This window comes from Orycteropus afer, unplaced genomic scaffold (genome assembly GCF_000298275.1).
Source record: "Orycteropus afer afer isolate SDZICR_OR568_19922 unplaced genomic scaffold, OryAfe1.0 scaffold00199, whole genome shotgun sequence".
Taxonomy (NCBI): Eukaryota; Metazoa; Chordata; class Mammalia; order Tubulidentata; family Orycteropodidae; genus Orycteropus; species Orycteropus afer.
In genome coordinates this window covers 6,139,776-6,153,895 of record NW_006921786.1, presented here as the reverse complement: position 1 = coordinate 6,153,895, position 14,120 = coordinate 6,139,776, and the positions used below count along the sequence as shown (strand labels likewise).

The window sequence follows — 14,120 nt, the reverse complement described above, 5'->3', positions numbered from 1 at the left end:
GGGACACTACATGGTTTAAAATCAAGAAGGAAGTGTGTCAGGGTTGTATCCTTTCCCCACACTTATTCAATCTATATGCTGAGCAAATAATCCGAGAAATTGGACTATATGAAGAAAAACGTGGCATCAGGATTGGAGGAAGAATCATTAACAACCTGAGGTACGCAGACGATACAACTCTGCTTGCTGAAAGTGAGGATGACTTGAGACACTTACTGATGAAGTTTGAAGAATACAGTCTGCAGTATGGATTATGTCTCAATATAAAGAAAACATAAATCCTGACAACCGGACCAATGAGCAGCATCACAAATAAATGGAGAGAAGATTGAAGTTGTCAAAGAATTCACATTGCTTGGTTCTACAATCGATGCCAATGGAAGCAGCAGTCAGGGCACTAGATAACGTGTAGCAATGGGAAGGTCAAGCGCGAAAGAATTGTTTCAAGTGCTGACGAGCAAGGCTATCTCCTTGAGGACTGAGGTGTGCCTGACACAAGCCATGATATTTCCAATCACCTGGTATGCATATGAGAGCTGGACAATGAATAAGGAAGATTGAAGAAGAGTTGATGCTTTTGAGTTATGGTGCTGGTGAAGAATGCTGAAAATACCATGGACTGCTAAAAGAACTAACAGATCTGTTCTGGAGGAAGTGCACTCAAAATGCTCTTTGGAAGTGACAATGGCCAGACTTCATCTCACCTACTTTGGTCATGTTGTCAGAAGGGACCATTCCCTGAAGAAGGATGTCATGCTTGGTAGGGTGTAGGGTAGACGGAAGAGAGGAAGGCCTTCAACAAGATGGATTGACACGGTGGCTGCGATGATGGGCTCAAATATAGCAGGGATCATCGAGCTGGTGTGGGATCGGGCAGTGTTTTATTCTGCTGTGCATGGGGTTGCTATGAGTCAGAAATGACTTGACGGCACCTAACAACAACAAAAACACTTTGGTGAGTAGTGACTGGGATCTTAAAAGCTTGCAAGCAGCCATCTAGATGCAATGATGGGTCTCTCCTTGTCCAATGCAAAGAAGAATGAAAAAAACTAAATATTTATGAAAATAATTAGTCCAAGTGACTGGTACACAATGTGATCCTCAGCCTGTACAACTATGAGACCAGAAGAACTAGATGGTGCCTGGCTACCACTGTCAACTACTCAGAGGGGGATCTATGTAGGAGATCCTGGATAGAGTGGGAGAACAATGTGGAACAAAACTCACAATCATTGAAAAAAAAAAAGGGGGGACCAGGTTTGCTGGTCTGATCGAGCCTGATGGAACCACTGAAACTATGGCCCCTAGCTGTTCTTCAGGTCTGGAATTGAACCCATATCTGTGGCTTCAGTCAAGCAAAAGACAGGCATATGAGGTGAACATTTACACTAGGTAGATACACTCCTTAGTGTGAACAATCATGGGAGAATAGAAGGGCTGTGTATGCACAGGGAGACAGATGAAGGGTAGGAATGCATGGAGGTAAAGACACAGGGGAAGAGATAACTATGTGGAGGAAGTGGGAGAAGGTTTGATATGGGGAAAGATACTATTATCTTCATCTAGGACAAAAGTAAAACAATCTGGAGATTTAAAAACAAGAATAGGAAAACAAATGGTATACAAATGATAAAAATCCTAATAAAAATCAGAATGTCAAAGTTTCCATTAGTTTTAGGATCACTAAAATTACATATTACATTCAAATACGTATCATTCTTGAAAAAATAGCACTATTTTAATCTATGTAGGAGATCCCAGATAGAGTGGGAAAACAATGTGGAACAAAACTCAAAATCATTTTTTTTTTTTTTAAAAAAAAGGACCATGTTTGCTGCTCTGATAGAGCCTGGTGGAACCACTGAGACTATGGCCCTTAGCTGTCATTCAGGGCTGGAACTGAACTCACTCCTGTGGCTCCCAGCCACACAAAAGACAGACATATGAGCTGACTGTTTACATTAGGTAGATATACTCCTTGGAAAGATCAGTCATGGAAGAATAGAAGGGCTGTGAATGCACAGGGAAACAGCTTGGGGGCAGGAGTGCATGGGACGGAAGGACACGGGGAAGAGGTAACTGTGGGGAGGAAGTGGGAAGAGAGCTGCTGCATTGTGGGAAATTGCAGTCAATGTCATGAGACAACGTGTATGTGAACTGCTGTATGGAAAATGAATTTGCTCTGTAAATTTTCACCCAAATCACAATAATTTTTTTCTAAATAGTACTATTTTAAAACAAACTTTCTAAGTCTGCATATCAAGTAAATGCTTATCAGCTGCTCACAGATCACTAATGAAAATCTGAGAGGACTAATAATAGCCCAAAACACTTCTACCACACTCTGCAAGGCATTTTAAACTTTTCAGGAAGTCTTCTTTGTGACTCTTTCGTCTTGTCTTTAGTAGCACAATGGTCGGCTGCTAACTTAAAGGTTAGCCACTCTGTGGAAGAAAGGTGTGAAAGTCTGCTTCCATAAAGATTATAGCCTTGGAACTCCAATGGGGTAGTTCTAGTCTGTCCTAGAGGGTCACTAAGAGTTGGAATCAAGTCAATGGTAACAGGTTTGGTTTTGTTTTTATCTTCTCTTTATTCTATTACTTCCCTCACTATAAAGAAGAGTTTTAGATCTATTCCTTTTTTTTTTTTTTTTTAATTTTAATTGTGCTCCTAAAAGTTTCTTTTGACTTGTCTTGCACTTATCTCAGTATAGGCTCCTGTCCGACATATTTAGACTAGATTTTTCAGGCGTGGATGACTAACTGTTTCTCTGCTCTCTCAATCTGCTTTCATTGATGAGAGGCAGGCAAATAAGCCACATCAACCATCCTTTACCTACTACTTGTCACTATCTCTAGCAAAAAGCTAGATAAAAATCAAACATGTTCTTTACAGGGGATTATTTTCCCTTTCTTCACCAGTTCCTCATTATCACTGATTAGCATTTCCCCACCTCTGCACTACTGACATTTTGAGCTGGATAATTCTTTGTGGTAGGGGCTTTTGTGGTCACGTGCACTGCAAGATGTTCGTCAGCATCCTTGGCCTCTACCCATTAGATGCCAGTGACATCTCCCTAGTTGTGACAACTAAAAATGTTTCCATATATTGCCCAATGTCCCCTGGGGGAAGGAACAAAATTGCCTCCTTGAGAACCACTGGCACAGAACAGAGTTGCAAGAATCCTCAGAGATGGAGTTGGGTATTACTCTTAGGTTTCAGGAGAAAACCATACAAGGAGAAAGGTCAAAGTCTCACCTTTTTCTGTGATATGCTCAACCAAGGCACCCCTATGTACATGCCCATGTTCCCGTTCTGCTTCACCACAGAACATAATCTTTGAGCAGTCTCACCACCCTTCTGGATCTTACCTTCTGAAAGTAGTTTGCATAGTCAATTTCTTTGGCCACAAAACTGTACATGTCAGCTGAGAGCTGGTCCTGTGGAAGGTAAAATAAACAATGAGGTAAAACATACAATAATAGAGTGTGGGTAATACAGGAATTCAGATATCATAGGAGAAAGTTAAATTAAAAAAAGAAAGAATTAAACAATTGATTAATCTCAGTTCCAATCATACCTGACCCATTATAAATTTTTCCCATGGGCCTTCACCTGTTTCCCAACTGCAACTCTAGAGAATGAGTAAGTGTGAAATGAACATCTATGCCAGGAGTTTCCCAGAGATTTTCACTCATAGGCCACATCTAGAGTTAGGGAAGTTGGTGTGGGAAGATGATGTGCAATGTATTTCCACATATCTCTATAGCTTGCACCACTAGTTTAAAGCAACCTCCTAGTTATCAATGGTATTGCTGCTCTTCTTCTCCTGCTGCCATTTCTTCTCTTCAATCATTCCAGTGCTTTGCTCTCTTTCAATCTCATTACCAAATTGGCCAATCCCAAGCATATGGAAGAGAGATGGAAATGCACCAGTTGAAGGGAAGAATGGATAAGACAGGTAGATAATCTGAGAAAGGATTGCTGACTCAAACCTTGGCCAACTTTGGGCTCATCCAATATCACACACAAATCTAATAGCCCTTGCCATTTAGCTCTACAAGGGATCATTCAACAAGGGCCCCATGCTGCATCTGAATCTGGTGTCTTCTCCTCAGAAGAGAACAGTTATTAGTTGCACAGAATCACCCATAGCACATATAATAACAGCACATTTCAAGCAGGATGTACAGTCTGTTTCAAATCATATTTTTTAGCACATCTCTGAGCCTGTGTGTTCATCTATATAAAGGAGTAGGGTGGGAGATAATATGATCTTTATAGCTCCTCCCTGTTTGGTGGCCTGAGGCAGGATCCTTAGAAGAGATGTCAAGGTAAGAAGATGGTTGGTTATATGTTCAAGTTGATATAAACACAAGAACAAGAAAGTACACTAGATGTTGACTGAATTAAAGCAGCCAGCAGCTACTCATTCAGGAAGAGCCTGTTTCATGAAATATCAAGCTTTTATAGCTGTTGCCATAGTCTCAGCCCCTCTAACTGCCAATTAAGCTTACTCCAAATTAGGGAAAAAAAAACAGAAAACCGGGAGATATTGGAACAATCTGTTTCTTTTTCCAGTATTCTTGAAAATGTCTGGAGAGATCATTACAGTTCTCAGACACAGGCAACAGAAGAACCAAGTCAAAGAGTCAAAGGGGGAAATTTGGACTCTGGAGAGTTTCCCTCAAAGATTAGACACCACTGTGTTTGGTCCAGTGTCAGAGAAAAAAGAAAGAGAAACATAAGTTAACCTTCGTTAACAGACATTCTCGTTGAGTGCAGTCCAGGTGTCAGGCACAATGTTCTATGGAATTCTCACCTAACTCTCTTACGTAAGTGCTGAATTTCCAATTTCCAAGGAATAGGTGCCAATAGTTGAGGATTTATCTTTCTTATTCACCAGTGTCTCAAAAGCATTTAGCAGAGTAGGGTCTTAATAACAATTTAATGAAAAATCAGATCAGAAAACGGCCAGAGATGGTGAATTCCCAAACGAACAAAACAGACTTTAAGACCCCTTACAGCTCCCTTTCACGAAAATATCCCTGAAATGTATGCCTTGTAGGGTTACTAAGTCAAACAAAGACTAAAGAGAAAGATGTTTTGTCGGGTATCAGCCCTGTCTGCCATTTTCCCCTCCCCCAATCTCTGCTCAGGAAAGTCCATCACCAGCCTGGTGGTGGTGAGGGGGATATTTCATGTTATGGAAAAATAGATGAGTGATAAAAACAGCTAAGCAGACAGAGGAAAGGAAGGGGTCCCTGAAGACTAAATGTCAAATCAAATATACCATCAACATCTCAGCATTTGAGTTTCTCACAGAGATGTCAGAAAATACAGACTTTCGGTACACATGTGACCTTAAAAGACAAAAGGGATTTTTCAAAAGTACAACTGCATTGCATTATGTTAACAACAGGGATTCCAAATAATGCACAACACAAATAAGAAATAAAAGTGGAGAGTGTAAATCAAGTTTCCTGTACATAAATCATTAGAAAATTTTCTTCAATAGAGGACTAAACTTTTAACAGTAATCACTAGAGTTTGCTCCCCCCCCCAAAAAAACTTCATTTGCTTTCTGATTATGCAACTAATCCACTCAGAAAAATATAAAGTAAATAACCAAATTCATCTGTATATCCACCACACAGAAAGAACCTCTATAAATAATTTGATATTTGCTCATTTCTTTTCTAAACAGTCATGTATGTTTTTGATTGATCTCCTTACTTAAAGGTGGTCCAGAGTGTGTTGTAGCTTATTTACCCTCAGATACACATACATTCTAATGGTAACGTGATATTTTATTATATGGATGGACTGTTGTCATCATTGTTACACACTGTTTCCTGTTTTTGCCTATTATAAGCAATAACTGAATAAACATATGTTTATACATGTTTTCACCCAGCTACCGATTATTTCCTATGATAAATTCTGTAGTTGAAAATCATTCCTGATTACATAACTCATTAGTTACATTAAAAAAAATTAGAATCATAAATTGGGAAATTAAGGCTTTTGACATATATTGCCAAATATCCATTGGAAAGATCACCATTTATACTATGAGCAGTAATCTGTGTTTTTTGCTCAATTACTAACCTAAAATACAGGTTGGTAGGTCGAACCCACCCAGTGTCACAGTAGAAGAAAGGCCTTGGAATCTGTTTCCATAAACAACAAAGCCCAAAATGACAATGACAACAACAGCAAAACCCTAAGGAGCAGTTCTACTCTGTAACAGAAGGGGTAGCCATTGATTAGAATCAACTCCACAGCAGTGGGTATGAGATAGAAAACTTTTATTTTTTTTCAAAGTATTAATCAAATGTCCCAGAATCATTCGTAAATAGAGATTATCTCTATGCATTAGAAATGTCACCTTCATCAGGTGAAACATTTCATATACTTGTGTTTTCTTTTGGCTGGAATGGCTTATTTAATTTTTACAGATCTATTTACTCTTTTTTTCTTTTGACTGCTAACCAGAAGGCTGGTGGTTCAAACCCACCAGCCACTCTTCATAAGGAAGGTTGGTCAATCTGCTTCCGTAGTGATACTGCCTCAGAAACTCAAGGAGGGGTTGCTATGTGTCAGATACAACTCAATGGCAATGTTTTTTTTTTTTTTTTTGCTTTGTATTTGTTCTTTTATAATTGTTATTACTATTGTGTGAGTCTGTGTTTACCTTGATTCATATTTATAAGACTTTATATCTTTATCCCTTATTCTTAGTGTCAATGTTGGAAAAGGCAGGTTCCCTTGCAGTCCCCGGATCTATTTGTTCTTGAAATAGTTGTGTTGTTGGGTGCTGTTGAGTCAGTCCTGACTTATAGCAACCCTGTGTACAATAAAACAAAATGCTGCCCAGTCCTGCACCATCCTCACAATCATCGCTGTTTGAACCCAGTGTCACAGCTACTGTGCCAAGCCATCTCGTTGAGGGTCTTCCTCTTTTTCACTGACGCTCTACTTTACCAAGCATGATGACCTTCTCCAGGGACTGGTCCCTTCTGATAACATGGCCAAAACATCTTCCCTTCTAAAGAGTATTCTCGCTACACTTCTTCTAAGACAGATTTGTTTGTTCTTCTGGCAGTCCATGGTATTTTCAATATTCTTTGCCAATACCACATTTCAAAGGCATCAATTCTTCTTTGGTCTTCTTTATCTATTGTCCAGCTTATGCATACATATGAGACAAATTAAAATACTACGGCTTGGGTCAGGTTCACCTTAGTCCTCAAAGGACATCTTTGCTTTTTAACACTTTTACAGTGGTAAAGTCTGTGTGTCAACTTGGCTGGGCCTGGTTGAGTGGCTGGACAGCTGGATGTAGTATTCCCCATGATGAGACTGGTAATCAACTCCATGGTGGAATCTACAGTGAGCAGCTGAGAAGCTGCCCTAGGGATGTGGTCTGCTTCCTGTATGTAAGGAGAAGCCTTGGAGAATGGTTTCTAGCTGATGGCACACTTGAACCCTGCATGTAGCTGAGTCATTGTTCAGCAGTCTGCCATGCTCTGCTGATCTTGGGACTTTTAATGGCCTTGAATTAATGGCCTGCTGTGTGATTTGGTAACATCAGGACTGTGCCTTGTCAACCTTGGGCTTGTCAGCCTCAACAGCCAATAGCGGCCTGCATGAAGAGATGCCTCTAGCTTCAGTGGTCTGGGAGCAGGAGGCAGAGCTGCAACCCAAGGTTGAGGGGCTTTCACCCCGTCCCTAGAACCTGGCACTTTAAACTCAGACTTAAAGCCTCCAAACTGTAACAGAATATACTCCTGTTTCTTCAAGCCATTCACATTTGTGGTATATTCTTGTCAGAGCAGCACTAGGTAACCAAAACAGATTTAAAGAGGTCTTTTGCAGCAGATTTTCCTGATGTAATATGTCTTTTGATTTCTTGACTGCTGCTTCCATGGAAGTTGAATGGATTCAAGTAAAATGAAATCTTTGTCAACTTCAATATCTTCTCCATTTATCATGATGTTGCTTATTGGTCCAGCTGTGAGTAATTTTCTTTTATGTTTAGGTGTAATTCATACTGCAGACTGTAATCTTTGATCTTCATCAGTAAGTCAGTCAAGTCCTCTTCATTTTCAGCAAGCAAACTTGTTAATGAATCCTCCTCTAATCTTAATGCTTTGTTCTTCTTTGTATAGTCCAGCTTCTTGGATTATTGTTCAGCAAACAGGCTAAATAAGTGCGGCAAAAGGATACAACCCTGATGCACACATTACCAGATTTTAAACCATACAGTATCCCCTTGTTCTCCTCTAATAACTAACTGCCTCTTGGTTCAGGTACAGGTTCCACATTCACAATTCAGTGTTCTAGAAGTCCCATTCTTTGCAGTATTATCCGTAATACCTATCTATAGTACCTAACTTTAAATCATGTAACTGTTTGCTACATTTTAAGAGAGAGTAATTCAATTTGTAATAATTAGCCAAAATTCATTACATTTATCAAGTCAATTCTGACTCACAGAGATCCTGTGTGTTTCAGAGTATGACTGCACTGCATACTCTCAATGACTGTGATCTTTCAGGAGCAGATTGCCAGGACTTTCTGAAGTATTTCTGGATGGATTCATACCACCAACCTTTCAATTAGTAGCCAAATTCTTAACTGTTTATACCACCATAGCAGTTCTAACCAAATTATTTTGGTAAATTCTAACTTTCATAATATTGACTCTTCCGTATATCATAAAGCCTTCTCAGATTTCCTCAACAATATTTTATAACTAGCTTACATGTCATGATTTTATAGTAGGGTTTTAAACATTTCTATTGTTAAAAATTTCTCAAGACATTTGTAAATAATGATCTTTTCAATAATTTTTCTTGGTACAAAGCAAAATCTTTGATTTTCAGTTTCACAGATTTAAGATGCAGATCTTTGATGCAAGCCAATGTTATCTTACAATTCTCATCATACACACACACACACACACACACACAGACATATATATATATATGTATATATATATATGTATTTTTGGAGAATCTCCAGTAATGTATATTTGGCATTGCATAGTCTATCTTCAGTATTTACCATCTTTGCTCTCATTCTTTTCATCCCTCTTTAGGTTTTCCCTTAAACTTCTTAAAAAAAAAAAATCTGAAGCTTTTCTCTACTTCGTTGGTTCAATATTCTGCAGTGTCATTTCTTTTCTTTTACTAAGAGAAATTTCATGATGGCATTTGAACAGAGTAATAATAATTTACAATCTTACTGAATTTCCTTTCTTTCTTATTTGGTGATTTTATCTCACTTTTACCTATGTTTCCCAGGGTCCATATTTCCTTGAATTTTATATGGAACACCATGATATCTTGTCTAAAATTTGTTGTTACTGTTAACAAATATTTTTCAACAGTCTTTTAATTCTTGAGTAGTTTATTATTACTTTTTAACTTGGAAAAGTATTCAGAATTTTGTTTAAAAAAACAAATAGTAGGAGTTTCTTTCTTGTCCCTTACTGTTCATTTTGATAGAGTCCTCAGAGAACCTAAGTTCTGTTTGATATAAGCTTGGTGGCTCAGCAGCCTGTGGAACTTGGGGAGCAAATTGCAGCCATAGATGCTTGCAGTCAACTGCACTTCTGCACAACTACTATTTCTCCAAATGTGGTAAAATCAGCAGCCAGGGAGCATCTTTCTGCTTATAATGTGTCCTATCCTGCATTCTGGGTAAACAAGAATGCTCTGTCCAGCTTACTAGTGGTGCTCTGCCTGACATGTCAGGTAAGCACCCAGCAATGTGTCAGGAAAATCTATGCCATTGGAAGCTAGCTTCCTATTTGGTGTAGCAGTGCTTGCTCTTAGATTTTATGGGGTAGATTATTCTGGCAGAAGGGTAATCTAAGTGTTCCTTAACTATACCACAGCTTTCCAAATTATAGGATAGAAATAGACTCTGCCAGGATCTCATTTACTTACTTACCATGACATAAAAATAATTTTGTAACAAGACAAATTGTGAATCAAGACTACATGTTGTCTTTTCATCTGACTAGACAGTACCGTATTAAGTGGCAAGGTGATGACCCTTTCACCTAATTCCAGGGTTGATGCAGATAAAGTCCCTATTTTTATAATATGTGCTCATTTAAGTTGATTGTGAAGAGGGCAAAGAGAGTTAGACACCTACATTCCAGTTGCCATCTTTCCTGGATTCAAGTTTGGTTTTCAAAAACTGAAGATTATACATTAGAGAAGAATAAGATGGAAAAGGAAAGACATAAATTAAAAAGGTGGGGTGGGGAGAGAAAGAGGGAAGGATAAAGAGTAGCATGCTAAGCAAGACAGATAACAACCTGGGTGGAGTAAGGGTAAGAATATAAGGAATGGGATGGAGGGACACAGCATCTCAAAGCAGGAAAGGTGTAAGGAGAAAGTATTACCTTCCAGTTAAAACCCTAGAGCTGTAGTCATGCTTTGACTACACTTTGAATTAAAACAAAATTGATACTGCACTTGTCAGGTGGATTCATTGTACAATCATTAGCTTCTTTATAATTTCAACTAATAGCTCTTGATCCATGTTCAAGTTCCACATGAGCACAATAAAGTGTTCCAGAATTCCCATTCTTCCAAATGTTATCTATAATTTGTTATATGATGCATACAATAGAATGCCCTTATGTATTGATAAAACACACGTGAGTATCTTTTTATTATTCTCTGCTTTAGGCTAAGATCCATCCGACAACAGCAATGATACCACTTATCCAACATCTTCTGAATCCAGCTTGAATTTCTGGAAATTCCCTGTAGATATACAGCTACAATCATTTTTAAATTGTCTTCAGCAAAATTTTGTTAGCTTGTGATATTAGTGATATTATTCAGTAATTTCCACATTTCATTTAATCACCTTTCTTTGTAAGAAGCACAAATATAGATCTCTTCCATTTGGTTGGCCAGGTAGCTGTCTTCCCAATTTCTTGACATGGATGAGTAAGTGCTTATAGCATTGCATTCATGTGTTGAAGCATCTCCATTGGTAGTCTGTCAGTTTCTGGAACCTTGTTTTTCACTTAATTCTGCTCATGTGAAACCTGTACAGGGATCTAGAGCCAGTTGTTCAAACAGAAAAAGAGGACAGTGCATGGTTCAAAATTGAAAAATGTATGTAGCAAGGCTGCATCTTTTCACTTGACTTATTCAGTCTGTATGCTGAACAAATAATCTGAGAAGCTGGACTATATGAAGAAGAATGAAGCATCAAGATTGGATAAAGACTCACCAACAAGCTGCAATTTGCAAATAACACAGTCTTCCTTGCTGAAAATGAAGACAAACAAAGCACCTACTGACGAAGCCTTCAGTAAGGATCATGGCTGAACATGAAGAAAATAAAAGTCTTCACAACTCAACTGATAAACAACATCAATATAAATGGTGAGCAAATTAATATTGTCAATTACTTTATTCTACTTGGGTCAGCAATCAACATTCAAGGAAGTGGCAGTGAAGAAATAAACAATGTATTTCGTTAGGCAAATCTGCTGCAAAAGACCTCTTCTCAATGTTTTAGGAAACAAAGATATTTTTGATGGCTAAGGTACATCTGACCCAAGCCATGGTGTTTTCAACTGGCTCACATGAATTTTTCATAATGAAAAATGAAGACATGAGACAGGTAGGGAATTGGATGGCTGAATCAAATAGCCTCTGATTCAGTATTCTTGCTGCTGGTGCCAGAGAACTGCATGCAATTAACAAGCAAGACAAGGGGGGCACATTTCAAAAGGCCTACATACTTGACCAGTTGAAAAATGCTGATAAACCTCCTGGGTTGTCCTTGAAGTTCCTTACCAGGTACAGAGGATGCACAGTAAAATTCAATATGACCGGCAAAGTGACCTTCCACCAGAGGCAGTCAAGAACAAGAGTCCCTCACTGGGACTTGAACTATGGTCCAGAGAAATCATGCATGTGCAACATCCTAAAGTAAGTCATGTCAAGCATCCCAACAGCCTTTGTGATGGGGTCCATCTTTGTTCTGACAGTCTTTGTGGTGGAATCCATCTTGACTACTTGCTGTGTGCACATCTGATCTTCATAACCCCACTTCTTTCCCAGAGATCTCTGCCTATTTCATGAATAAAGATGATGCCTTTTTCTCACCTGAAACCCTCCACAGCCCTCAGAAACCCTTTGTTCACAGACAGACTGGAAGCTAGCATAGTAGGAAGCCCCTCTCCATCTCTCCTTTGCCACCCCCACACCTCTCCTTTTTTTTTTTTTTTAAAAAAAAACAAACTTCAGTTCATTTTGCCTCTCCTGTTCAATTCTTTTTCAGTAGAAGGCAAGGACCCTCACTCAGGGTCCCAGAACTCCCCACCACCACCACCACCATCACCACCACCACCATAACAACAGACAGAAGGATTGATGTGTTCAGATTTTGGTACTGCTAAAGAATACTGACTAGTATGTGGACTACCAGAAGAATAAACAAATCAATTTTGGAAATGACGCTGGAGAGATTTTGACTTGCTTTTTATAGCCGTGACATCATGTTTGGTAAAATAGAGGGTAGTGAAAATGAGGGAAATCCTCAAAGAGATGGACTGACACAATAGCTGCAACAATACACTCAAACACACAGATGATCACGAAGATGGTGCAGAAATGGGCAATGTTTTGTTTTGTTATACATAAGATCATCATGAGTAAGAACCAACAACTATATATGGTAACTAACAACATTGTCTCCATTTTTCCTTCAATGATGATAGGTTCTTTCTTACTTTCTTCCCTATCAAAAAAAATTTCCATCTACTTATATCTACTTAGATGTATTGATCCAAGATTCTCTTATAGGGGACCTTGGATGAAAAGAAAAAGTAGATACCAGTTGTAAAGAGTGGGGCTTTTCTCTTTTTGAAGTATAGAAGCAAAGATGGGTTTTGATCGACTCCTGATATAGTGCAGGCAGCTCACCTCCCTGAGGTCCTAGCAGGTTCCATCTCTCTCATGGACCCCATCACAACTTGGTTTTCTTGGGTTTCTTTCTTAGCTCACTCAGTCCCAAAGATTGGGAAAGCTCTGCTTGGTCCTTTCTTTGCTTCAACAAAGAAGATGCAGATTGACAGCTTGTTCACGTTCTGCCCATAAGATTTTAACTGCTGGTTTGCCAAAATTTTTGATCCTAAAGACTTGTCTTAACTGCTGAGGAAAACCAAACCATGATGATAAAAGGGAAAGTAACCCATAAAGGAAACCCAGAAAGGAGAAAGAAAGACCAAGGTGGATTTAGAAAAATTAGCAACTGATGATGTAGAAATAAGAAAAGCGTCAGAAGAGAACTTGAACAACAAAAGCAGTGAATGTTCTCAAGAGGATTAGATCAGCACACAAATAAGACTGCCAAGAGCACAATGTGGGAGCTCTGCAGGCATAGTGCCTAAGGCATTTGACTGCTAATCAGAAGGCTGGCGGTTCAAACCCACCAGCTACTCCCCAGAAGGAAGTTTGGGCAATCTACTTCTGTAGTGATACCACCTTGAAAACCCAAGGAGGGGTTGTTATGAGTCGGATCCAACTCAATGGCAGTGAGTCAGAGCACAATGTATGGTTTTATTAACTGGATATGAAGATTGTAAAGTTCATAGAATAGATATCATAGAGTAGCCAAGATAACCAAGAGAAAGAGTAGAGGTTACCTTACTAAATACTGCATTTGCTATACAACCTTTATAATAGAAATTGTACAACACTGGCCAGGAATAAATAAATAGGTTAACGAAACACAGACATCCAGGAATAAATCTGAGGATTCAAAAATAGTAGGATTTCACTTCAGGGAAAAGTGGCTTTTTAAATAAATGGTAGTTTATGGCATAATTGGCTATCCATCTGAACAAAAACAAAAATAAACCTCTACTTCACATCACACACAAAATAAATGTCAAGTGTTAACATGCATAAAATAGGAGAAGGGGAAGTACTAGAAAAAAACAAAAGGAAAAAATGTTTTTAACCTTGGAGTGGAGGATGTCTCCTTCAAAATAAATCAGATGGGCTGTGGGACCTTTACTCATGTAAAGGAAATATGTAACAGGAATCTATTAAGTTCTTTTTTTTTTTTTT

At 38.7% G+C, this 14,120-nt stretch overlaps 1 protein-coding gene across 1 annotated transcript in view; it reads right to left on the bottom strand.

The window, feature by feature from the left end:
* The window catches only part of ARHGAP44 (Rho GTPase activating protein 44), a 294,933-nt gene that overhangs the window by 67,721 nt on the left and 213,092 nt on the right, over positions 1 to 14,120 (bottom strand). Inside the window, exon 8 of the mRNA XM_042781948.1 lies at positions 3,372 to 3,440. Within this exon, the coding sequence (XP_042637882.1) occupies positions 3,372 to 3,440 (69 nt within the window). The remainder of the gene's footprint in view (positions 1 to 3,371; positions 3,441 to 14,120) is intronic.